The 27,438-nt window shown below is 39.0% G+C and overlaps 1 protein-coding gene across 1 annotated transcript in view; it reads left to right on the plus strand.

Moving 5' to 3' along the window:
• Positions 1-2,622: 2,622 nt before the first annotated feature.
• The window catches only part of LOC117438495 (sodium leak channel non-selective protein-like), a gene marked incomplete at its 5' end in the record, with an annotated part of 53,903 nt that continues 29,087 nt past the window's right edge, over positions 2,623-27,438 (plus strand). Inside the window, one exon of the mRNA XM_034073987.1 lies at positions 2,623-2,697. Within this exon, the coding sequence (XP_033929878.1) occupies positions 2,623-2,697 (75 nt within the window). The remainder of the gene's footprint in view (positions 2,698-27,438) is intronic.

Here is a 27,438-nt window from a genome sequence, read left to right on the forward strand (position 1 = left end):
TTCTTATACTCAACTGATCTTTTAAACTCGGGGAAGTGGGGATAAAGAAAAAAGGGGAAGATGAGTTTTGTCCTTTTGAAAGCAGCTTCTGATTAGAGAATCTTAATGGCTGTTTTTCTGATTCTTTGCCAAAACATTCACTGAACTAGAATTCATTTTTCTCTTAGATGAGCATTAAGCAAGTCCATAAGGTCAACTGGTGTCAGGCAGCTTCTGTACTAAAAATTCACATCTTGAGAAGTGACTTAGGTATAAGAGCAAGTTTAGTGTTCTGCTTTATGTTTCATGTTTTGAAAGTCATCTAGGAGTTTCAATTTGTTTACTCAACACACTTATTTTGTGCACTCTTCAGTACACTATATTCGGACCTTTTACAGGGAAGTTGCATTTAAGTACATGGTCCTTGCTTTGCTTTTGTGTACACATTTCTTGTCATTCACATACGCAAATTTTACATGGATGAAGAAACTCTGCTAAGACACCTTTGCAGAATTACCTGGCCTTACAAAGTCGTTAGTTTCAGTTCTGAGAGTTTCCTCAGACCCTGAATAATAAAAGCTGTGTAGGACAGAGTTGTCTGGAAGCAAAAGAAGCTTAAGGGAAAAAAATAATGTGGAATTGGTAAAGGAGGATGACCTACTACTAAAACCAGAAAAGAACAGTTCCAAGAATAAACAGCTGTCAGTGAGTAACAAGAGTGAAGTCAAATGAAGAAATTGCTTTCACCAGCCAGAAGAGGGGGAGGATTAGACTTGAGAAATAATAATTGCAGGCATTTGGCAAAGAAGACTGTAGAGCCTTGGAAAGAAATTAACAGGTTTCATGTTAGAAGGCAAAGAAAAGTTGAATCTCAAAACCAAAAGTGAGTGACTGTTATTAGTTGGGATGGCAGTGGAGGAAGTTAAACAAATAACAAGTGTGCGTGTAACTTTTATGGTACACTGTCTTTGGTATTTGTTGTATTAAAAAGGGAGTTAATGAATGTCTTGATGCCTAGATACATATCTGTGCATGAAGCAGCAAGGCTGTGAGGGGTGACCTATTTAGTGAGTGCTATACTTTGTAGTGTGGAACTGTACTTCCTTCACTAGTATGCTCTGAGCTGCAGGTACTGCAGTATCATAGACTGTATAAAGTATCTGCAGAAGAAAAACACCATACTGTAAAACCCTGACAGAATGATAGCAAAAATGTTCATCAGCAATTAGGGATCAAAATATTTTTTCTGTGGATTACCTGTTTTATCAGAATTCTGTCTTGCTTTGCCATTCTTCCAGGCCATCTACTGTTTATAGTAGTTGGATCATAGAAAACTGCATGAGGTACTCTTTCGTATATAGCACATAGAATTTGTCTTTTCAAACAGTTGCTGAAAATTCTACATATTGCTGAAGCCACTTTCCCATTAAAAGAACATTTCTTTTTCTGAATACTGACATTTATAAATTTATGTGTGTGTCCTTCCTGTGTGTTCTGTACCTTTATAGTTCATGGAGGGAAAGGAAATCTTGGTCTTAGCTCTAGACACCAAGCTCAGATGCAGTTTGAGATCCAGATGCATTGTCTGGTATACTAAGCTAAGTAAATTTAATCTTTTATATAGGTAGGGGACAATTTTCCAGTGTCATTGAACAACAGATAAACTTAGACTTTATTTACAACAGTGGTGGATGGAAATATCTGCTTTCCTTGTCACTCAGTGTTCCAAGACCACAGGAATATTTTAGGCCTGTAACTCTTAAAAATAAGGGAAAAAAAAAAAAAGCTTAGATTCATTCTGATATCTCTAGGAAACTGGTGCTTACTGTAGGAGCTCACTATGTTGAGGATATTTGCCTTGAACCTCAGAGAGTAAAACGGTGGTAGTTGCAGACAGCTGTAAAGCTATGTATGTACACATTGACTGCCTTGGGTGTAAGTTGTCTGAGGATATATGCTGAACCATGGTATCCTCCTTCACCTAGTGTTTGCTTTCCTAGTTCTGTCTCCTCCTCAGCTGTGTCACATTTTCAGCTTCTTTGGCCTCTACACAAGGAAAATATAATAATCTGATAGACACTTTCCCCTGGGATTCTTCATGAATGTGTATAAGTGTCCTATACTGTGGCTCCTGATGCATGCAAATAATGAGGCCACTTACTTTTCCTCTGCAGTTAGGTGCTTTGCATAAAGGCACTCCAAGCATTAAGCAAGTTACTAGTAATAAAATAAGTTTTAGGTGGCCTCTGTGCTAAAAATTCACACCTTAGTTGAAAAACACCTTAGCTTTACGAACTGTTTCAGGATTCTGCTTTGTAGTGGGGTTTTTTTAGTATTTCTTATTAATTTTATTTTATTTTCAGGTGAAATACATCCTAAGGGGTATATTGTTAAACACACATAATGCATTGGTCATAAAATCTAAAATTCAAAATTTTTAATTTTATGATAAGGAAAAAGGGATTTACTACTTGCAGAATGGCTAGCAGACATAGAGTAGCAGGTGACACTGGTTAAACTGATGTCAAAGGCAAGACGCTCATTTACAACAGTAGAGCCCTCATTTTTCCATGTCATTTCATAGTACTTCTTAAGGAAAATAAGACAAATAATATTAATAAATAATCTGCAATTGTTTTGTAGATTCTGCTCAGCTTGTTTGTTGCTGTTATTTTGGACAACTTGGAACTTGATGAAGATCTGAAGAAACTTAAACAAGTAAGAACATGGTTTTGTTGTGCTTGGAAGTAGTTGCAATGAAATATTACTTTACTGGTTGTTTTAGGGTTAAAGATGGGAAAATTCTTAATCAAAATGAACAAAAGAGTAAATGTTGAAGGGAATAGCAGAATTTTGTTAGCCAGTTGGCCAGCACAGCATGTGGGAGAGAAATTAAGATGTGAAAGAGATTTAGAAATTAGTTTCAATATTAGATGAAAGTTAGTTTAGATATTCATGTAATTAAAAAAAAAATCAAATCATAACTAGGTCATCTTTTTGTTTAGAATCTAGTGAAATAGGTGGTGAGGGAGAGAGAGGTTGGATCAGATGGACTTTAAAGGTCCCTTCCTATGCAACCATTCCATGATTCTATAGCTTCATGAGCACACCATGGAACCATTGCAGGGAAAAGTACTGGCAAGGATCCACACATAGGAGGCAGTAGAGAGTACTAGGTTGGATGTGTTAGATGAGTGCTAAAGACACTTGCAAAGTTAGCTTGCTTAATTGATTCTTCAGATTTGGGGGCCAAGATTACCAAGAAGCCATTCTCTTAGACTTGGAACCCCAAATGACAATCACATAAACCAAATTTAACCAGAGGGCTCATGCTGGCCATTCTGACCTTGTGCACAAACCACAAGGTATTTGTAGCTTTTACATAAACACATAGCTGCCTTTAATCTGTGCAAAGGGGAACAAAATCATCAACATTTGCCTATTTCGTGCATGAAACAGAAAATTAAGAGCATAATACGTGGGAACCTCTTTTGTATATTTGGGTTATAGCCTTCTTTCACCTATGATTTGCTGGTTTTGATCTTCTTTGAGGTTCATCAACAACTGTTGTAGAATTATATTCTTTCAATTCTTGAAAATAAACACAGACAATTTAGTTATTTTACATTGAACTGTTACATTGAAAATAATGTGCCAAATAAGCATTCTCTTGGTTTTCCTTATAATTATTTTTCTTCTAGTTTTAAAAGTAGTGATGTGTTTATTTATATATTTTCATTGTATTTGTTGTTTTCATTTTCTACATACTTTTAATTTGTGGATTTAAAGACTGTTTCCCATATACTCACTGAATATGTAGATGTCAAGTTAATAATGCTCCCCAGTCCTCTATTTTACTTCAATGCACTGAAAAATAAGAATATTATATTGTTACTTTGAATTCATCACTGGAGAATTCAATACAGAAATCAATTTTGCTTTTGTTGTTGCAACATTAGATATCAGTATGTATTGCAAATTTAAGTAAGTTAAAAGGGCAGGTATTTTCTGTCATAAAGACATATAAATACTGGATTTCAATTAATCAGCTCAGATAAGTAAAATGAGAGCTCTTATAGATGATTTTGGGATGGCCAGACAGTCTTGAGTATGTAAACTGAGTAGACCAATCAAGCTTATTCACTTTTCTCCTTACCAGTCTCAATAGGTAAAATTATCTGAAGTGAAAATGGCTCAGATGTATGGTAAGCAATGCTATACCATACTGATAATGTTACAGAAAAATTTCGTGATGTCTGCATGAGTTAGGATCACAAATCAACTTTCTGATGTGAAGAGCTAAAGATATGAAATCCTGTGGGTTTTCTGTGAAACTTGACATCTTCAGTTCGTAAACCACTTTAACAGTCTACAGCTTTGCTTACAAAATGCCACAGCATGGCTTTGTGTTTTAGCAGTCTGCCCTGAAATGGTGAACAAAGGGCAATGATGAAAGGCCACCACTTGCAATTCTTGCCTCTGTGTCAGCCTGACATCTTGTCAGCCTGGTAGAAAACCTGTCTCCATAATAGCAGTAGAGCACACTCAGGTAAAAGACATAAACAGTTTTACTAGAGTCCCTCAACTTCTTAGCTTTGAGACTGGAAGCAGCATAACCCCATGAGTGTGGTGCTGGGCCAGAGTAAAACATCTGTTTAATTGACCAGACCTTTTAATTACCCTCCAGTGTGTGTGGCACCATGATGACACTGACAATCTGTTTCCATGACTCAAGTGGGTTTTTAACCAGGGAACACAACTACCAATGGACATACCAATTTGTTTGATCAGCATAGTGGTATATGCATTATATGCCATTATGATCTTTAAAGATGCCTGGGGTGGCTGACACTTGTACTGATGCTTTTCAAGTGTTGCTTTAAACAGCAGCCTCTCTTCAAAGACTATTACTCAGTACTAGTGAATGTATTCCCTTCTGGTATTTTAACCAAATTAATGTTATAGGAAGTATTACATATTTTTAAAATGCCTAAGGTAAAAGAAGGTAAGAGGTTCATTCTTGAAGCTACATCATATGGAATTACTGGAATGATTGTAGGACTGGTGAAGTATCTAGAATAGGAAAGTTTTTCTATGGGGTAAATGTGATGGCATAGCAGACTCAGTGCTGACAGTGATTGTGCACTATTATACTGAAATATTGGTTGTCTTATCTCAGAAGATGTAGCAGAAGAAGTTTTTAATTCAATGATATTTTGAATTCTGTGCTAAAAAAAAGAGAAAAATGACTGTAAGAAGAGGGAAGATTGTGAGCTAATCTTTATGTTTTAATCAAGATCATTTCTATAAAGAAATAGATCTGTATTGCTGCACAGGAAAATTTTTGGCATCTATAATTAAAAGCTGAATAATGTTCTAAGGGAGGAATCAAATAATTCAGATTGTTAATATTAGAGACATTGATTGTTGAAAATGGTGAAACTATAATGCTCTCAAAAGTATTTCTATCTTTATGTTTGCATTTTTTCCCTGCCTTCAATGGCTGTAAGGCTTGAGGCCCAGGGCATTTTCAGATGATGAAATACTGAATGATTTTCAAGGAAGAGATAATATATTTAGGCCAGAAATCACTTCTAGCTAATAATCCCTTTTGGGATGTGTCCTTCTTAATTATGACTTAATTTCTTTTTTGGAACTTGGTAAGAAATACATTGTTACTTATCTTTCAGATTATTGGGAAAGGTCTAATTAGTTAATATTTGCAATGGACTCTAAAATGTAAAATGATATGTAAACACTTGATTAATGTTGGTTCAGTAAATGTGTTTAAATATTATTAAATCAAAGCAAAAATATATTAAATGGCTAGAAGATTATATGTAATACTGTAATATAATGTATTTAAAAGCTAGTAAACTTTTAGAATTAAATTTACCAGTGCAAATTTAGTGAAGGATATACATCATGATTCAGTTTTTAATTACATCATTATTCTTTCAAAAAGGCTGGCCTCATTTAGTGCAAAGAGTAAATAGAACTCACTTTAATAACCTACTAGTCAATATCTTTTTACTGTACAGTGTGTGATCCCTGTGCATTATTTATTGCACTGTATTCAAGCTTTGCTACAAAGACTAAACTATTACTCTCCATCCTGACTTTTTTATGGTACCTCTCACAAGTATCTAGAAGAAACATAAAACTTGTAAAAGATTAGCTTAAGTGATTTACTTAGCACCACAGGCACACGCAGGAATGCAAACTGTTTTTCCAAGACACCATTCAGCTGTTCTAAGACCATAATTATTATTCATAGTCTTAGAGTTACGTTCTTTTGCAACATACCTCCCGTCCTCTGCCACACATTGTTCTTTCATCTATGTCTGTCATGATAGCTGAAGTCAAGTGAAAAATGGTTGTAGCTCACAGTCACCATCTATCTGTGCAAAAAACTTGATTCTCTGTAGCAATCCAAGCTGACCCTAACAAGCTCCCTAACCTCCAGGTATTAGGTTGATCCTGTCCATATTCTCATGAGGCCCCCTTCTGCAGTGTTTGGTGCATCAGTTATGTGGATGATGATGACCTGAGACACAGGAAATATATCAGCTATAGTCTTAAATTCCTTCTCTTTTATTCCTCTCTTCTTCACTGTCTCCATAAACTGTTTCCCCAAAGTTAAAAAGAAACTGAAAACATTACTTTGATTTCTTTGAATTTTAGAAATTCAACACTCTTAACAGATTGTAAAGCATGACTTCCCTGTACAGTGGCTGTGTTAAGTTTTCCCTTTATATTTTCCACATATTTACTTGTTCTATTGTTACTACATTTCTATCAATTTGCCTAGATAGGAAGTCAGACTGATTAGTTTCTCATTTCCCACACTGTTTCCTGAAGACCTTTTTTGAAGTTAGTCACATTTACCACTTTCCTTTCTCTAGCTACCAAATTTATTTAGGTGACAAGTTACTCAACACCACTAGTATGTCAGCATTGTTATCTCTAAGATCCTTTAGAAGTCCTGAGTGAGTGTTATCAGGTCTGGAGAGAAATAAATTGACCTTGTGTCAGTTATCTTCCAAAAGCTTTTCTCCTGACATTTTTGTTGATTAATCTTTGGCACACTTTAGGGTCCTCTTTGACCTCCTCTGTGGTCAACACTATTCATTCTGCTTTCTTGCTTTGGTTTTATTTTCCTGAACACTCTTGATTAATAGACTGATGTTCTTTTAGACTCTCTGTAGATTACGCTGCTTTCTCTATGTTCTTCAAAGCTTCCTTACTAGATTTTACTTCTGTAGAAAATACTCCCTTAAAAATCTTTAATGGTCTGCTGTATGACTGTTTTATATTAAAAATTGTCAGAATGCATGCTTTTTCCCCTCTATTCTTTGCTCTAGCATATGGCTTCCCTTTCTGAAACATAACCATTTATTTTTGAAAGCCTTCTTTGCACTCTCGTTGATCTTGCTGGCCTTCTTTACCTTCTTGAAGTTTTTCTGTAGGTGGTAGATGTATTCTGTGCTTCTAAAACTGGATATTTAATAAGACCATACAGCCCCTCACAGTCCCTTTTTGTCATTTGGCCATTCCTTTAAATTTCCTTTCAAAAGCTTTATGATTTTATATAATTCATTTGTAATGTAAATTCAATGTAGTAGATGGTTTTAACCTTCTACTTGTAGAAAAACATATGAATTTAGCATCATTTTTATTACTGTTACAGAACATTTCTTCCAGTTAACCATGCAGCTTCATTGGAGAGCATTCCTATGGTGGTTTTGTATGCATTTAGCTAATTCATTTTATTGACTGTAGATTTTCTGTAACTAATAACACTGGTGCGGTGTACTGTAAAGACTGGATAATATCACAGGATCATAGAACAGTTTGGGTTGGAAGGGATCTTCAAAGGTTATCTAGTCCAACCCCCCTACAATAAGCAGGGAAAATCAAATATGCCTGATTCTGCATATTCTGATCCTGTACGATGCTACTGCTTGTTACTTCAGCCAAGTTTCTGAGATGTATTTTGTGTCAACATTGTGGATTTTTTAATAACAGGAATTGTAGCTCAATCATGTTATTTTTTAGGACCTACTATTAGTACGAAAGCGTGTATGTGTTGTTCTTGTCTAGTGTTATGTCCCCTCCTTTAGAAGCTTTATTTCTTACATTTTTCTGTTTCCTATCAGAATCTTATAAACTTTAGGGTTCCTATACCCTCATTCTGTACAGAGAAACTCACTTTTGCCTTGCTGATTTTTCTATTTTGGGCTTACTTTACTGTTTTAGTACCTACTCCCTGAAACAGCTTTTGCAGCCAATGAAGTTAATTAGAAATGGTACAGAGTTTTAAACACCTGGGTAGAATTCATCCCACTTCACTAATACATTACAAAGTTGGTTATACAGTTTGAAATATTCATACAGGTTTCCTTCTCTAGTTCTTGAAGAGTAGACATGCTTTTGGAGGGCAATTTTTAGAGATGTATATTTTGTTTGTAGGGTGGCTACAAGCAAATTTGAAGCCAACCATGAGATTATCCTTAGGCAACTTCAGCTGTATGAATTTTCTTTCCTTCCCCTGCAGCATAGTTCGTAGTTTACAGGAGTGGCGCTTGTATGACACTGTTTCAAGTGTGTATCCAAGCTTGCCTTGTATAACACAAAGTTAATCCCTTCTAAGCCTGCAAAATTTAGAGAATAAATATTTGTGGAATAATGACAAAAAGATAGAAAACAAAAGGTGTGGATAAATGATTGGTTTTCATAATAGAGAAAAGGTGCTGGTACGAGGTCCATTGTCATCTTGCCTGGGATTTGTGCTCATCAGTATTCATAAGTTATCTAAAAAATGGGGTGACTAGTGAGGTGACAGAGTTTGCTGATATTGCAAAGTAATCAGAGGCATACAAAATTAAAGTCAACTGTGAGGTATTCATATTTTATGGCAGAGAAATAAAATTACAGATAAATGTAATGTCAATAAATGCTCACAGAGAAGGAGCCTACTAGATACCTGAATGTAGGCTTTAATTAAACTATCACCAATCAAAGAAGGTTTTTGAATCATCATATATGTTGACTATCATGTCAGTTCAGTGCTTACCAAAAAAGAAGATAAACACATTTCTAAAAACAATTAGAGAAGATTGTTAGGCAGAAGTGAAAACTCTGTGGTTCTGCCATATACATCCAAGATGCTTCCATGTCTTGAATACTGCATGCAGGTAAGATCACACTTTAAAAATAAGAGATAACAAACCTAAAAAAGTATAGACAAAGATCATGAGTATAATCTTCAGCTTGTAAATGAGGTGACTGAGAAGGAGGCTACAACAGAGTTAGATGAAATCACAAAAGATGTGAGAAGTTGAGTAGAAGGCTGTGTTACTCCTGCTGTAAGAAAATGAAAGGGCACTATCAAATCAAAATGGTTTGATTTTAAGACAAATTAATGGAATAAAAATCCTGTTAGGGGATTCTGTCCCAGAGGTTGTTGAAGCTAGAAAAGCACACAGAAAGTAAAATTATTCTGTATTTGATCTGTTCTTACATTTCAGACACCTTCCTCTGGTCCTTCCCAGAGGCATGGTACTGATGAGATGGACCTTTGATCTAACCCAGTGCAGTCATTCTTACGCCCCTAATGTTCTATAATCTGAATGGGATTTCAGAAGCTATTTGCAAATAGCATAGGGAAGAACCCATTGGTGGCTAAAACCATATGCGCTACCACTTTACTGAGTTGTATTTCCGCAAGAGAAAGAGCAAGCATCTCAAGCATCTCTGAGTATAAGCAATGGCCTAACTTCCTTGGCCGTGTAACCATACTTCTGTAATACTAATTCCTGGAATTATACTGTTTAATTATGTATAATAGTGTTAAAATACAAAATGTTCTTGATCTGCCTTACAGTTATGGTATCAACCCCAGCTTACCTCACTAGCTTTGGAGGGTTTATCTTACAGCTTATATCAGCAAAGATTATTATGACCCTAGTTTACTACTGAAAGACAAAGCTGAAGAAGTTGTATCTCTAGAGTCATACATAAATTCCCAGTACAGTGAGGAATGAAACAGATCCCTCAAGTCAATCATGAGGAAGAGCCATCCACTTTTAGTTGTTGAAATCTCACATAAGCTGCTTCAAAGGATTATTCCCTTAAGGAAGATCAGATTCATGTTATATCACATGTGTGCTGTCAGTGCTCACTAGTATACACTCACAACATGAGGACAGATGGCATTCATTACTAAAAATATGTAAATATATAGGAATGTATTATTCCTAACTTCTTACTACCTAGCAACAGCAAAATTTGCAGGAATAAACAGTAGGGACATTAATCTTCTAATTGAATTAAATTCTCACTCTCACCAGTGATTCAGAAGATACTTTTCAGATGTATGTGCTCCTTTCCCTCCAATTTTATTCCTCGCCATGAAATAAAGACAAGATTTTCTCCCCAAATCCATATCAAAGCAGCAAATGCAGGGGGCTGCACGTGTATATGGATCTACATATAGTATATATATTTTAGAAGTCCTGTATCTAGAATTGTATTATTTTACCTCTGTACTTTAACCATGTTCATTTAATCTTTTTTAAATCTAACTTTCAACTGTTTGATGTTGAAAACAGGAACTTTCATTAACAAAGAGGCTTGGCCATAGCGGTATCTTCTTTGCTGGTTTTCTCTGTTGAGATAAATTTGTGTTTTCAACAATGATTGGTGTTTGAAGAGCTCAGTTTGATGGCAGTGGTTCAGGGTCGTGTTTTGAAATGCTTGGAAGCCTTGCAAAAAAAAAAAAAAGCAGCAGTTCAAGTTAGTGGTCTTAACAGGACTTTCACAGCAAAAGCATAAAAGGAAACCATTAGGTGGCAACCTGGCTGATAAGAAGGAGCAATTGCAGTAAAAGAAAGTTAATTAGGAGTTGGGTGCCATCAAAAATGGCACAATTACCATGGAATCTGGTTCCATAACACTCTTTTTTGATGGTGGTTATGGGGGCATGGGGAGGTCTATACTGGGGTCCACTACCACCTAATTGTCCAGAACTACAGCAACAGGTTACAGAGGTCATTTAAAAGAATGTCAAACAAATAAAAAAATGAACAAGTATCAATAAATAAATAAATAAATATTCATTTTTAGGTGTTAATCCCTCTTGTCTTAAAATCTACCCTGTTTTTTGGGGAGGTTGTTGTCAGGGAAACAGAGCAATTAGCACCTTTTACACTAAGCAGTTACTTTTGCTTCTTCAGTACTTCAGTTAGAAAATCCCTGATTTATAATGAAACTTTAGGCCTCCTGCTATCTAAAAGAAGAAGTGATGAATTTTGAGGAGTATTCAAGATAATTCTGGAACAAATATTCGAAATACGAACTTGACACTGCTCCCCTTTCGTACAAGAATACGTGTATGAAATTTTGGTTAATGTCAGTCGAGACAAAGAAAGTCAGTCTATAAAGAGGGTAATGATAAGTCCTTTTACCTTTTTCTCTACAGTAAAATTAATTTTAATAAAAGATTCAAATCAGACATTTTAAGTAGAATGAAATATTTTTTTCAGTGTTAAAGGACTCTGATCACCACAGCATCCTGATGATTTTAGGAGGGTCACAGATTCTCAGTTGCTCATAGAGTTGGAATTTTTATTAGACTAAACCAGTATTCACATGCCATACAATTCAAACGTACATCCCCAGAGCAAACATAAAATTTCCTTTTTGTGATTGCTGTAATATTCAGGTTGGTTGGTCTGTAAGCTGAAGAGAAGCAGCATAATTTGTACCTTTGATCTTAAATTCATGTGCAATCAATTGTTGATTATGCAATTACTACTTTGATGCAGTTAAAAAATATTTCTAGTGTCCGTGCTTTTCATATCTAACTCAGAGATTCACATTTTTAATCTGTGTGAATCTACCAAGAATAAAAAACTTCATGCACTGCAAAATGCAGTTATTTTTAAGAAAGAGGTGAAAGTATCTTCTGACATACACTGGAAAAAAATAAATTGTTCAGAATTCTGTGTGCTTATGCAGTAAGCAGTATAACAAAAGTTGTAATGCGTTTGTGATTAAACCAACATTTAGGAGTGTAGAAGCAACTATTCTCAAGTTTCAGAAGAATTACATACACAGAAAATATTCTTTTAGATAAAGGTTGGCATTTTCCGAAGCATCTAAGGGTAGAATTCATGTCTTCTTGTTCACTATGCAATAAGTTAGATATGTAGTCTAAAGTCATCTGTGCTCGCCTGTTATTCATAGTTCCCCTCCATGGAATGATTCACCCCACCCAAGTTGGGTGTTCTCTTTTTTGTTACAGATGGAGTCTAGACAGCTAATTAGGCAAAATGCCCGATTTTCAATGATAAAGGTAAATTACATGAATCTCCAACTTTAATGAATTAGGAACTCGTACTTCATTGGCATTTATTCCTATGGGTGCTTTTACATTACTGAGGCCAGTAATGTAATCAGGGTGTGTAACACTAGGCATCTTAATGCCCTAGGTTGGGATCTCAATTTAGGTCTGGGACTTAGATAATAATGGCAAGAAAGAAGGATAAAAGTAAACATCCAAGGCTGGTCGTCTCTCTTCACTCACAGCAGAGAACAAATTCCTTGTCTGTGAATTTAGGTTCATAAAATAGCAGGTCACCTACACTGGCACTTCATTTAGTTTTGTAAAGGTATGTGGTGCAAATCCAACATGATCTTTGTAGAAGTTCCTGACTTTCACCTACACTGGCTGAGAAGGAAGTGTCTCACCTGTGGAGCTAAAGGCATGCTCAGAGGAAAAGGGAGTGTGGTCTGTGTGAAACCAGACGTTCACCATTTGCTATGGAAATAGGTCACTAGTGTCTATCACACACATTTTAATGTATCCTGTTAAGTTTTTGTGGTTATGTTTGGTCTTGAAAGGCAAAGGTGCAACTAATTCTTTTTCACACAGTTAGTGCAGTCTTTTGTTTACATTAGACCATACATTCGTTACTGCCTGTAGTCACTACTCCATGATCATTGTCAAAGGAGTTTACCCATCCTCCCATTGCTGGAAATTTCCAAAGTCATCTATTTATTAAAAGAGCCAGAATTTCGTGGACTCATTTGCTTGAAACCCTTCAAGGTATGTCTCCTTTCAAGTTGGCTCTTACTCTGCAAATGATCACTACTATCTTCTGGACTGAAACATCCTTCTAATAACTGATTATCTGTCTTTCTGTGTCAAAGGCATATGCTTATTGCTGAAATTTGTGATATGAGAGAAAGCTTTCATTCAAACTACGTTTCCAGTACAGAAGCTACACAGGCAAAGAGGTAACAATGAGTGGTACACTTACCTTTTCCAGAACAAAATGCAGAAATCAGGTGTGCAGACTAACCTTCTGTTAGTTCTTCTGTCTCTCTCATAGCACATTTCTACTTTCAGTGCTGGGGGTGGTTACAAATTTCAATGCATTTTCTGGTTTAGGATTTTTTCTGTTATTCTGTTGAAATCAGATGAAAAGTAAGAAAAGGTTTTGCTAGCGATCTCTTGAGTATACATTCATGATGTTTGCTGAAGAGGTCTATTTATACTTCTCCAGTTTTTGTTTGCCTTTTTAACTGTTTCTAGATACTAAGCTATGAAATTTGGCTTCCTTACACTCCTGCCCTCCAAATATTCATCACATCTTCATGTAAAGCAGTTCCAGCAACTGAAAGAGCTCACTGGGTTTCTAGCTAGTGAAAATACATGCTATTTTTATAGCTTCTGCTAGACACTCCTGCTGCTGTCTTTCTGTATTATTGTCTGCAAAACAACTGTAGAAAGCAACCTGAACTAAGGGTCTTGCTTATTTTTCTTTAACTTTTTACTGTAAACTTCCTAAGAATTAATATTTCTGCATTGATCCTTATCTTTGTTTTGGTCAATAAATAATTGAACCCCTGTGAGAACTTCACAGAGGTGAGGGATAACAAAGTGATTTATTCAGCAGAACCAGTCACAGAGAGAATGAAAGTCAAAATCTCACTGTCAGCCAAACTGAAGACCATGTGCTCTAGTACCATAAGTGAGGCCAAGAAGTTCTACCTAAGCCTGGTTGCAGTAGGAGGAAGTTTAGATTGTTTGGTGAGAAGGGTAATTGACATGGGATGCCTGAAAGAGTACAAAAGTTTTTCCTTAATGTGGATTTGTGAATTGAGAAAATACAGTTACACATTGTAAGAAGCTAAAAAAGCAATTATTTTCATCTCTGTTAAAATGAAAACACGGAAGTTAGCTAATGCTCTACATGGCTTTTTTTTTCCCTATGCAGAACCCTAGTTTCTCACAGAACATGTTCACATGGTGGCTAGCCAGTGGTCTGAACTGCCCGCCACACTGTCATGCATGACTTATTAAAAGCAGAGTACGGTCCTTTTGGGAAGGAAATAAAAATAACTGTTTGCAAATCAAACCATTGTATAGAGAACTGTGCTAGTGAAAAGAAAAGAATGTATCGGAAAGTCTTTGATCCTTCCTTTTTCCCTGTTGTGAAACCAAACCATGAACAATTCAGGTTTCCGAGTAAAGCAGTTACACAGCTATCTGCAGCCCAAACCATCTGTGATTTGATATTTGAAGTGAACGAGCCTGCTTTATTCTGAAACCAGAACATCTGCAGTACTGAAGTTTTAAGCAGTTGGCACTTTTACCAATCCTTAAAAAAAAATAATAATGTTTGTACTGAACAATGTAACCTTATTGAGTAGCCTATTGCTTCAGAATGCTCCTTATACTTAGTATATGCCTTAAGCCTTTCTATCTGCATGGTCATATGGCTAACAGAAGAGGAAAATGTAATGCTTTCATTGATTCACTCTGTTTCTCAAATTCCTGATGTATATCAACAAGCTCTGGATTCATGAAAAGATTTAGATGAGCTTAGAGAAAGCAAGCTGCTTGCATTAGCTTCAAATGATTTTAAGGCTTGCCAGAGCTACTCTAGGAACTAAAGCTGTTAATGCTGGCTGTCATTTTTAATCTTTGCATTGTGATATCAACAGATCTGCATAAAGCTTCTCTGAATAGACTTTCCGATGTCAGGTTTCATCCATTTTACCACATGCTGTAAAGATATCATAGGCTTAGAATAAAGCCATTCTAGCATCTGGTACAGTGCTGTGTTTTGGCTTTAGTAAGAGAACACACCAGTGTTTTAGTTTTTGCTAAGTAGTGCTTACTATAAATCAAGGACTTTTCAGTTGCTCATATTCTGCCAGTGAGGAGGAGCACAAGATGGGGCGGGAGTACATACAGGACAGCTGACCCAAACTAGCCAAAGGGGTATTCCGCACCACAGCACATGATGCTCACTAATGTAAACTGGGGGTAGTTGGCTGGGAATGTACCAGTTGCTGCTTGGGGACTGGCTGGGAATCAGTTACCATGTGGAGAGCAATTGTAGAAAAAGAAACACAAGAATCACTTGTGTTTCTTGGGGTTTATTCCTCTTTTCTATTTTTCTTTAAAAACAATATTATTGTTACTATTGTTATTATTGTTAATTTTACTGTATTTCATTTATAAATTGTTCTTATGTCAACCCAAGGGTTTTACCTTTTTCCAATTCTCCTCACCATCCCTGGGGGAGTTGTTGTGAGTGAGCAGCTGCATGGTACTTAGCTCCCAAGTAGGGTTAAACCATGACACTGGTGCAAGTGAAGTTGTTAGGAGCTTCAACATTAACTTCATCAGAATTAAGTTGTATAAAGCTAAGGTGAACTGTAGTACAAACTACATAATGATCATAATCTCTGCTCATCTCTGGTCAGTATCACTCTGTGTAGGTATTCAATCTGCTCAGGGTTCCCTGTGGGCAGCTGAAATGAATACACTTCAAAATGGAGCTTGCTATCCACCAGAGGAGGTGTAAAATCTAGGATGTTACATAGCCATGGCAATGCTTGGCATGTGCTGACCATCACAGTGCAGCAATGATGCATTTTTAACAAAACTGTGAGGTTTTGACTGTGCGGATGATGAGGCACTGGAACAGGTTGCCCAGAGAAGCTGTGGTTGCTCCATCCCTGGCAGTGTTCAAGGCCAAGTTGGATGGGGCTTGGAGCAACCTGGTCTAGTGGAAGGTGTCCCTGCCCATGGCAGGATGTTGGAACTAGATGATCTTTAAGGTCCCTTCCAAATCAAACTATTCTGCAATTCTGTGAAATGAGACAGTACTTACAGATTTTTACTGCACAAATAACAGAAAAGAACACAAGAGGGTTTTCTTCTCTTCTCTTTCATGGGAAGTAATTATTGGTGAACCAGAAAAGTTTAAATTTTACTGGTAAAGTTATTAAAAAATCAATGTCACATTAGGTTCTTATTATACGTCTATGTGTGGAAGCCATCAGTCTATAGAAGTGCAGCTATCAAATGTTCAAGCCAATAGCAATTATTTCCTTATTTATAGGCCAGAGTATTCCAGACATCAGCTTAAAAACTAGGATGGGGGAGCATAGACTTATACAAGGAGATTGTAGAAAAGGTGTAATTCAGCTCCTACCGAAGAATGGAGAGGCTATTTTTCATTTGCATTAGCCACACCCATCTGAAAAGAAATGTGTGTACTTCAGTCATGTTTAAAAGATTGCACACAGGGTTGGGGGTGGTTTGTTTTTTTAAAAAGAAAAAAAATATCTTTATCTTTTAAGGTATACAAAAATTACTCTGCATCAGATTTTTTGGTTACACAGCCAGTGCCTTGAGGTAGTTAAAAAGCTTTCAATGTGCTACATTCCATTCTGCACTAAAAATAATGCCTGTGTTCTGGGAGGATGAGGTACCCTTTAGGCAGTAGTATAAGCAATTATAATTATGTTCAGGGCAAAAAAGCACTGATCAAAATGTCAGGACAAGCTCGTCTTTTTGCAGTTGTTCTTATGTTATTTGAAAAGAGTAAAGGATATGAAGACCTGAGTGTAGTTGCAGATGCATATTTTTCTGTTCTGGGCTTCTGATTATCATATCATAGAATCACAGAATGGTTTGGATTGGAAGGGATCTTAAAGGTCGTCTAGCATCCTAAATGTATATTTTGGGTCTGCTTGCCAGTCCAGCCGTGAAAACATACTGCATATTTTTTTGCCTTCTAACACCAGCAGCCTGTGTGGTTTTGAATCTACACAAACACCTATGTGTGAACAGTTTCAGAATCCATCATTTTCCTCCATTTCAGGTGCTGCAAATACCTTTGTTAGATACACATATGTGAATGCAGCTGTACACACACACCCACACACAACAAGCTTGTCAAATATACAGAGGTTTTCAAAGTGCCCTGCTTTTGACAGGTTGCAGAACAACTACAGATCACTTTTAAAATCTGGCCAATTTTACCTAAGTGCTGAATATATTCCCGAACCTTGAAAATGTGTGGGCATGCCTTAGAAGAATATTGTTCTTTTTACAAAGTCCTTAACAGCTACAACAATGTCTCAACAATGCCTGCAATGAGCTTTCTTGCGTTTAGTTCTTCTTTTCTTGTTTTTTTGGTTTTTTTTCTTCTATTGGGAATATCTTAATTCCACAAGTATTTTATCCATTGTCAGTGGAGTGCTTATATATCTTGTTTGTAACAGCAGTGGACTGTCCTAGGACAGCAAGTCCTGCCAGAGACTTTTACTTTGGTGGCCCTAGTGTATTGTGTTCATAGAATCATAGAATAGCTAGGGTTGGAAAGGAACTTAAGATCATCTAGTTCCAACCCCCCTGCCCTGGGCAGGGACACCTCACACTAAACCATGTCACCCAAGGCTCTGTCCAACCTGGCCTTGAACACCTCCAGGGATGGAGCATTCACAACTTACCTGGGCAACCCATTCCAGTGTCTCACCACCCTAACAGTAAAGAACTTCCTCCTTAAAGCCAATCTAAACTTCCCCTGTTTAAGTTTCAATTTGTTACACCTTGTCCAGCGTTCAAGGCCAGGTTGGATCGAGTCTTGGGTAACATGCTCTGCCCACACCACCCAAGTCTTGGAAGACAGACGTAGGGACTGTCAGAATGAATATCTTGGGCCCACTGTAGGAGAGGATCTGGTTCAAGACCATGTTAAAAACCTGAATGTACACAAGTCCATGGGACCTGATGAAATCCATCTGTGGGTCCTAAAGGAAGTGGTGAAGGAAGCTTCTAAGCCACTGTCCCTCATGTTTGAAGAATCATGGCAGTCAGGTGAAATTCCTGATGACTGGAAAAAGGGAAATATAACCCCCATTTTCAAGAAGGAGAAAATGGATGATCTGGGGAATTACAGACCAGTCAGTCTCACCTCTGTGCCTGGCAAAATCTTGGAGCAGATTCTCCTGGAAGGCATGCTAGGGCACATGAAAAACAACAAGGTGCTTGGTGACAGCCAGCATGGCTTTACTGAGGGGAAATCCTGCCTGACCAATTTGATGGCCTTCTATGATGGGGCTACAGAACTGATGGACAGGGGTGGAGCAGTTGATGTCATCTACCTGGACTTGTGCAATGTGTTCGACACTGTCCCACGCCATCCTTGTCTCTAAACTGGAGAGACATCAATTTGATAGGTGGACCACTTGGTGGATAAAGAACGGGCTGGATGGCCTCATGCAAAGAGCTGCGGTCAGTGGCTCAATGTCAAGCTGGAGACCAGTAACGGGTGGTACCTCTTCAGGGATCGGTGTTGGGACAGGTCTTGTTCAACATCTTTGTCGCTGACATGGACAGTGGGATTGAGTGCGCCCTCAGCAGGTTTGCTGAGGACACCAAGCTGTGTGGTTTGGTTGATACGCTGGAGGGAAGGAAAGCCATCCAGAGGGACCTTGATACGCTTGTGAGGTGGGCTGATGCCAACCTTATGAAGTTTAACCATGCCAAGTGCAAGGTTCTACATGTGGGTCAGAGCAATCCCAGGCGCAGCTACAGGTTGGGCAGAGAAGAGATTCAGAGCAGCCCTGCGGAGAAGGACTTGGGGGTGTTGGTCAATGAGAAAATGAACATGAGCCAGCTTCAGTGTGCACTCACAGCCCAGAAAGCCAACCGTATCCTGGGCTGCATCAAAAGGAGCATAACCAGCAGGTCAAAGGAGGTGATCCTGCCCCTCTACTCTGCTCTTGTGAGACCTCACTTGGAGCATTGTGTGCAGTTCTGGTGTCCTCAACATAAAAAGGACATGGAACTGTTGGAACAAGTCCAGAGGAGGGCCACGAGGATGATCAGGGGACTGGAGCACCTCCCATATGAAGACAGGCTGAGAAAGTTGGGGCTGTTCAGCCTGGAGAAGAGAAGGCTGCGTGGAGACCTCATAGCAGCCTTCCACTATCTGAAGGGTGGCTATACAGATGCTGGAGAGAGACTATTCATTAGGCACTCTCCATAATCTTTGGTAAATTGTGGGAAACGAGAGAGGTGCCTGAGGATTGGAAGATGGCAAATGTCACGCCAGTCTGTAAGAAGGGCAAGAAGGAGGACCCGGGTAATTATAGACCGGTCAGCCTTACCTCCGTCCCTGGAAAGGTGATGGAACAACTTATTCTTGACTCCATCTCTAGACATATCAAAGATGAGGGGGTTATTAAGAACAGCCAACATGGTTTTATGAGGGGGAAGTCATGTTTGACCAACCTTATAGCCTTCTATGAGGAAGTGACTAGGTGGAGGGATGATGGTAGAGTGGTAGATGTGGTTTTTCTTGATTTCAGTAAGGCATTTGATACTGTCTCCCACAGCATCCTCATAGATAAGCTAAGGAAGTGTGGGTTTGATGATCAGGTAGTGAGGTGGATCAAGAACTGGTTAAAAGGAAGAAGGCAGAGAGTTGTGGTCAATGGCACAGAATCTAGCTGGAGGTCTGTGACTAGTGGAGTCCCTCAGGGGTCGGTGCTGGGACCAGTGCTGTTTAATATTTTCATCAACGACCTGGATGAGGGAACTGAGTGTACCCTCAGCAAGTTCGCTGATGACACTAAACTGGGAGGAGTGGCTGACACACCAGAAGGCTGTGTTGCCATTCAGAGAGACCTGGACAGGCTGGAGAGTTGGGTGGGGAGAAACTTGATGAAATTCAACAAGGGCAAGTGTAGAGTCTTGCACCTGGGGAAGAACAACCCCATGTACCAGTACAGATTGGGGGTTGACCTGCTGGAAAGGAGTGAAGGGGAAAGGGACCTGGGGGTCCTGATGGATAGGAGGATGACCATGAGCCAGCAATGTGCCCTTGTGGCCAAGAAGGCAAATGGCATCCTAGGGTGCATTAGAAAGGGTGTGGTTAGTAGGGCAAGAGAGGTTCTCCTCCCCCTCTACTCTGCCTTGGTGAGGCCACATCTGGAATATTGCGTCCAGTTCTGGGCCCCTCAGTTCAAGTAGGACAGGGAATTGCTTGAAAGAGTCCAGTGCAGAGCCAAAAAGATGATGGAGTGGAACATCTCCCTTATGAGGAGAGGCTGAGGGAGCTGGGTCTCTTTAGCTTGGAGAAGAGGAGACTGAGGGGTGACCTCATCAGTGTTCACAAATATGTAAAGGGTGGGTGTCAGGATGATGGAGTTAGGCTTTTTTCACTGATATCCAGTGGTAGGACAAGGAGCAGTGGGTGTAAACCCCAGGTTGCCCAGGGGGGTTGTGGAGTCTCCTACGTTGGAGATATTCAAGGCCCACCTGGACAAGTTCCTGTGTGATGTACTCTAGGTTATCCTGCTCTTGCAGGGGGGTTGGACTAGATGATCTTTCGAGGTCCCTTCCAACCCTAACAATTCTATGATTCTGTTGTGATTCCTGACATCAGAGGAAAGCCTTCTGCAGCCTGGAGAAGAGAAGGCTGCATGGAGACCTCATAGGAGCCTTCCAATGAAGGGGGCCTATAAGGATGCTGGAGAGGGACTCTTCATTAGGGACTCTAGTGATAGAACAAGGGGTAATGGGTTCAAACTTAAACAGGAGAGGTTTAGATTGGATATAAGGAAGAAATTCTTTACTGTGAGGGTGATGAGGCACTGGAATGGGTTGCCCAGGGAAGTTGTGAATGCTCCATCCCTGGTGGTGCTCAAGGCCAGATTGGACAGAGCCTTGGGTGATATGGTTTAGTGTGAGGTGTCCTTGCCCATGGCAAGGGGGTTGGGACTAGATGATCTTAAGGCCCTTTCCAACCCTAACAATTCTATGATTCTGTTGTGATCCCTGACATCAGAGGAAATCCTTCTGCAGCCCTTAACTGCAGAAATCCCAGATAGCTTATACTGATCCATGATTTTCTTCTAGCTCTAATTCTATCAGTATCACCTTTCAGTCACCTGAAAGTAGAATCAAAGCACTGATAGTCACTTGGCAGTTTCTTGTAGCCGGTGATATTTCATACTTGAATGATAGTCAGTCTCCAGGTATTTGGGAAGTTCCAATGGTATAACTTTGTCTAGTAGCTCTCAATGGATTTATTTTTTGCATGCGTTTGTTAAATCTATTTTCAAATCAGTGTATATTTAGCATTTATTGCTGGCGGTAGCAAAGATAAATTTAACGATGCATTATGTGAAAAATTATTCCTTTTTCCATTTATGAATCTGCCACTTGATTATTTCATTTGATGCCCCTTAGCTCATGATGTAGTCATTCCAGTTAAATGCTTCCTCAGTGCTCTGTCCTTCCTACTATGCATGTTACTACTTCCAATGTATACTGCCTTTGTGTACCTGTACATGCAGCTTTAGAATGTGACCAAAGTTTCTCTTCACTGGGTAAGTCTATTTGAAGTGTCCTGCAAGCAAATTTGGCAGTTTAACTAATGCATCTTGGAAAAAGTCATGTGTAATACCCTTTAGAACCCTCTCAGTGTTTTCCTAAGTAAACAAATCAGCATGCTAGGATAGAATTTCTCTAACATTATTTCCTGGAACTTACTTTATTTTTTTAACAAGAATCACATATCTAGTCCATAATAGAATAAACATGAGAAAAGCAGTCTGAAATAATCAGAAGTCCTGTCTGTCTGCATATAGCTAGCTTGCTGATGCTTTACTGATACTGTTTTTCAGGGATTTAATCTTTTTGCTTTCCCTTTGTCTCAATTTGCTTTCCTCAGATCTCTTTCCTGGTGAATCAGTTTAGTATTTGAAAGCAGTCTGTCTCCAGGGGAAGTTCCAGGCCATTCAGATACAGTCATTATTCACTCAGAACATAGTTTTGACCTTATTCCTGTTAATACTAAGGAGTCTCACTGTCCTGGCAAAGCATGCATCATTTTGGCAGATCTATTAACAACTCCTTTATTCAGTGAGGAGCAAAACTATACTCACACTTCATGACCTAGTTGTACTTTTTAGTGTGGAGTTTTTCTCTCTCCCCCGCCCCAGTTCTCCATAAGTAGAACTAAAGCACATCACTCAATGCTGCATTTAATGGAGACCAGGACAGTGATGGGTCAAACACTGGTAATTGAATTTTTGGGCACCTGGCTCCAAAAGCTATGTTGAGTGATATCTCAGAAGAGACATTTTGTCTACCAGTAGAGGAGGAGATGAAAAAGACAGGATTTTGAGGCTTTCTACCTGTCAGACCTAAGGAGTTTCATAGAAACACCTTGTAAACTAGGAACAGAGCAGTGAAAAATCAAAGCCTTTGGTACAGGCATGAAGCTTTAAGAGCCATGTAGATATTTCTTTCCTTTTCAAATGTTTTGGGGTTTGGGTTTGGGTTTTTTTGTTGTTGTTTTTTGGGGTTGTTTTTTTTTTTTTATCTTGATGGTATCCTTTAGGATGGTAGTGAAGAGCTACAAAAACTGAAATCTTATCTGGTTCTCACTGTCTTGCTGCACCTGGTTCTGGGATTCTGAACACATCTGGTCAGAATATACTGTTGGAGCCCTGTGCCTTTCACCCAGCACTTCCAGGTATTCAGCAGATCTAAGATTTCAGCAGTAGCATCACTTCCAAATTTTGTGTGCTGAGGTTTCAATGTTAAAGTGGGAGTTTCAGCATGGGGATTTTTCATGGACATATTGTGCAAACAAGGTGTTATAATTGGTGTATCTAATTTAAACACAGTTGGCATAAAATTTATATATATATATATATATGTGAATGTGTGTGTGAAAATCAAGGAGTTATTTAAAGCCTAGTTGGATTTACTTGCCTCCAGAGTATTTTTATTCTGAAGACAGTTCTTGAGGTGATTCCAAATGGAAAATAGCTGCAGAATAGAATAAAAATTAAAAATTACCTTTTAATTATATCTGATCCCATGTAAACAGATTTGTAACAAGTCAAAGTTATATTGCTTTGTTCAACTATGATCAGGGACACATGGCTTCTCTGCAGATTGAGTCTTTTATCCCTGTGACCTCACTGCTCTTCGGCATTTTATATACCTCTCACTGTCTGTTGCCTGATTGGAAGTCAAGATGATGACTACCTCGGTCAGTCACAGCCTGGTTCTCTGAGTATCTTCAGCTCTTTCTTTTTTAAGTAAATGGGAGCTGCCTGTGGTGAGAGCCTTTGAAAGTCTGTGCGCAATTATCATTTCCCATATTGGCTCTATTTTTCTGCAAACCCAGCAGGGCAGATGTAGTTGTGTATCTTGGCTATGTATAGGTAAGCATCATTTACAAAGCTACCACCAGGAATCTTCCTATGTGCAGGGCCTGGGATAGATAAGCAAACATTAAGATTCTGAACTGTCCTGCACTGGTACTTACTTTGCTTCCTGCACAGAAGCACACTTTCAGATTGTAATGGATTTTAACCTAGGTCCTGAAGGTGAGCGCATTGTAACTAGTCAATATTGAATGATTATGTTTGTACAAGAGCAGAACTCACACATCTTGTGCTTTTATTCACCTGAAAATATTATAGTTGCTTATTGCTCATCAAATATGCAGTTCATAACAAATAATGATGCCTAGTTTAAGTGAAGTCTCAAGGAGTTTCCTCCGATGAAATAGAACATGTAATGCATTATTTATTATAATGGATATTCTTTTGTGACTCACTAGCCTTTATATGAAAACAAAAATGTTTCCGTTACTTATCCCAAAAGAAAAATAATTAATATGAAAATGGTAAAGCTGCATTTATATGTGAAAAAACTATTACAACAATAGTTATTCATGCTACCATTAGATTTATGTTTCATTTACATTATCTATTTTAAACTATCCATCTGAAAATGTATTGCTACACGAGGGCAACAATATCTTGCCACAGTGCAGCAGCCCAGATGTACTGAACTATTTTAAAATAAGGGTGGGGTTTATCCAAGATAAACCATTTTATCTTATCTAAATTAGAGCATCTCCTGTAAGATGACTGGCTTGTACACACACCTAAGTTATTTTCCTTTTCCAAAACAACCTACCCCTAAAACAGGACATGTGGATACTGCCTACTGAGGATGGGATAAGCCCCAAACTGTGCTCAGGCACGATCAAGGAGAGCATTAGCTTGCCAAGACCAAAACTCTGCAGGCAGCCTTGCTAACTTTGTAACCCAATGGACAATCTTAATCCAGTTCTCAGGCCCATACCCCAGTACCTTACTAGTGTAGAATGTAGTCTTATACCGTCCCTGCATTCAATGAAGAAGTTACTGTGAGGTGATGTTCCATCTTGCTTGTCTTACTTTTGCATTAGTATGGAATGAGTCAATATCTAGAGGTACTTTTCCAGTTAAATACAAGAAGTGTCTAGAGGATTTTATGATACACATCACATTGGGACAACTATAATTAATTGAGATGAATAGCATCATAGATGCTATGGCCTAGATTAATCCTGCCTAACACTGGGAATTACACCTGTGATTTAAACAACATACTGGATTCAAGTCGCCTCCTTAGTCAATGAAGATAATCATGTCTGAAAGCTGTGGCCAGCCCAAGATCCGAACTGACTTCCTTCTCAAGTACCTCTGTCACTTTTGACTGTAAAGGGAGACTAAAGCAACCATAACTTAGTTAGGTAAGTACCTCAGTCTAATGGCAAGAAGGTTGAATCTGGTCTGGAAAGCACATTCCTGCTGCCCTGATTAAAGACCCTGCACAGAATCTCAGATCTGTTTCTTAAAATAGTATAATTCTGGCCACTGCAGAGGGGAAAAGATTTGGAAATATGGCTGAAGTGTAATCAATGTAGCAATGTTTGCCTGCGTCTGTAGACAGTCTGAAGTAGTAGCTCTGAAAAATTCATCTTATTTATCTCAGTTGATCAAAGAGAAACTCTGACACACTAGATTCCTGTCCTCTATTAGACAGATGGACTAACTCTTAGCCAAATTTTCCTAGAGGAATTTTGTACTATTTGAATTGCAGTTGTATCTTGTCAGCAGCACTTGCTCCTGAAGTACTGGTAGGAGCTACAAATACTGGAAGGAAGTTATTTTAATACTCACATTTGTGGAACCTTACGCTATCGTATTAATTTAGCAGACTTCATGCAAAATTGAAGAAAAAGTTATTTAAATGAACAATAGGGAAATAAATAGCTGTCACAGCACCAAGTTGTACTACACACGGCATATAAACCCTGTAACACAGAAATGTTGCTTATAAAAAAAATATCTGGTGCATATGACAAACATATGTGTAATTATGTTCCTCCCATCTGCCAGGCAGTTTTTCAGTTTATTTTACCCTTAAGTTATCAACAGTGCAGTTGCTACTGTGAGTGCCATCACCACTGTAATCATGGGTTTTGATACATTTCACTGAAAAGTCCCCAAGGCAGCACAGAATGTGGTTAAAATCAATTTAGGTTCTGTTTTACAGTCCCTATATGGGAGGATTTTTTTCTTGCTTTCAATGTGTCCATTTGTTTTAAGTGAGCCTAAAGGGCAAAATTCACAACTGGTATATGTAGGCAGTTAGCTAAAAGAGGATGAGAGAGCAAGATCAAGCATTAACTCCTTGTCTGTGCACATCACTTAACTCTTCACTCACTGCTGACCATGTCCTGTAGCTCCAGCTGCTTTCTCCCAGAAAATACTTTGATGTAGTTCAAGGAGTATTTTAATTAGGGACCTCTTTCAAAAAAGTACGGGAAAGACTTCACCAGGTGGGACTCTAAGCCACACAGTCCTGTAATGCTATCCCACCTTCAGACACACACACAAACTCTTCTCGCTCTCAAAGAGAGCAGAGTAGAGGGGCAGGATCACCTCCTTCGAGCTCCTGTTCACGCTCCTTTTGATGCAGCCCAGGATACAGTTGGCTTTCTGGGCTGTGAGCGTGCACTGAAGCCAGCTCATGTTCATTTCCTCATCAACCAACACCCCCAAGTCCTTCTTTGCAGGGGTGCTTTGGATCTCTTTGCCCAGCCTGTAGCTGTGCCTGGGATTGCTCCAACCCAGGTGTAGGACCTTGCACTTGGCTTGGTTGAACTTCCTGTAACTGGCACTGGCCACTTCACAAGCATGTCAAGGTCCCTCTGGATGGCATTCCTTCCCTCCAGCATATCAAACAAACCACACAGCTTGGTGTCATTAGCAAACTTTCTGAGGGCACACTCAATCCCACTGTCCACGTCTGTGAAAAAGATGTTGAACAAGACCGATCCCTGGGGACACCACTCGTTACTGGTCTCCAGCTGGACATTGAGCCACTGACCGCAGCTCTTTGCATGAGGCCAGCCAGCCAGTTCTTTATCCACCAAGTGGTCCACCTATCAAATTGATGTCTCTCCAGTTTAGAGACAAGGATGTCATGTGGGACAGCGTCAAACACTTTGCACAAGTCCAGGTAGATGACATCAACTGCTCCCCCCCGTCCATCAGTTCTATAGCCCCATCATAGAAGGCCATCAAATTGGTCAGGCAGGATTTCCCCTCAGTGAAGTCATGCTGGCTGTCACCAAGCACCTTGTTGTTTTTCATGTGCCCTAGCATGCCTTCCAGGAGAATCTGCTCCAATATTTTGCCAGGCACAGAGGTGAGACTGACTGGTCTGTAATTCCCCAGATCATCCATTTTCTCCTTCTTGAAAATGGGGGTTATATTTCCCTTTTTCCAGTCATCAGGAATTTCACCTGACTGCCATGATTCTTCAAACATGAGGGACAGTGGCTTAGAAGCTTCCTTCACCACTTCCTTTAGGACCCACAGATGGATTTCATCAGGTCCCATGGACTTGTGCACGTTCAGGTTCTTAAGATGGTCTCTAACCAGATCCTCTCCTATAGCAGGCCTAAGGTCTTCATTCTCACAGTCCCTGCATCTGCCCTTCAAGACTTGGGTGGTGTGGTCAGAACATTTGCCAGTGAAGAGTGAGACAAAGAAGTCATTGAGAACCTCAGCCTCCTCTAAATCCAGGGTAGCCAGTTCTCCTGATAGCTTCTGGAGAGGGCCCACATTATCCCTAGTGTGTGCCTTGTTTCCTATATACTTATATAACCCCTTCCTGTTATCTTTCACATCTCTTGCCAGATTTAATTCTAACTGGGCCTTAGCTTTCCTGACCTGGTCCCTAGCTTCCTGGACATCGTCCCTGTATTCTTCCCAGGC

The sequence above is a fragment of the Melopsittacus undulatus genome, unplaced genomic scaffold (genome assembly GCF_012275295.1).
Source record: "Melopsittacus undulatus isolate bMelUnd1 unplaced genomic scaffold, bMelUnd1.mat.Z mat_scaffold_391_arrow_ctg1, whole genome shotgun sequence".
NCBI lineage: Eukaryota > Metazoa > Chordata > Aves > Psittaciformes > Psittaculidae > Melopsittacus > Melopsittacus undulatus.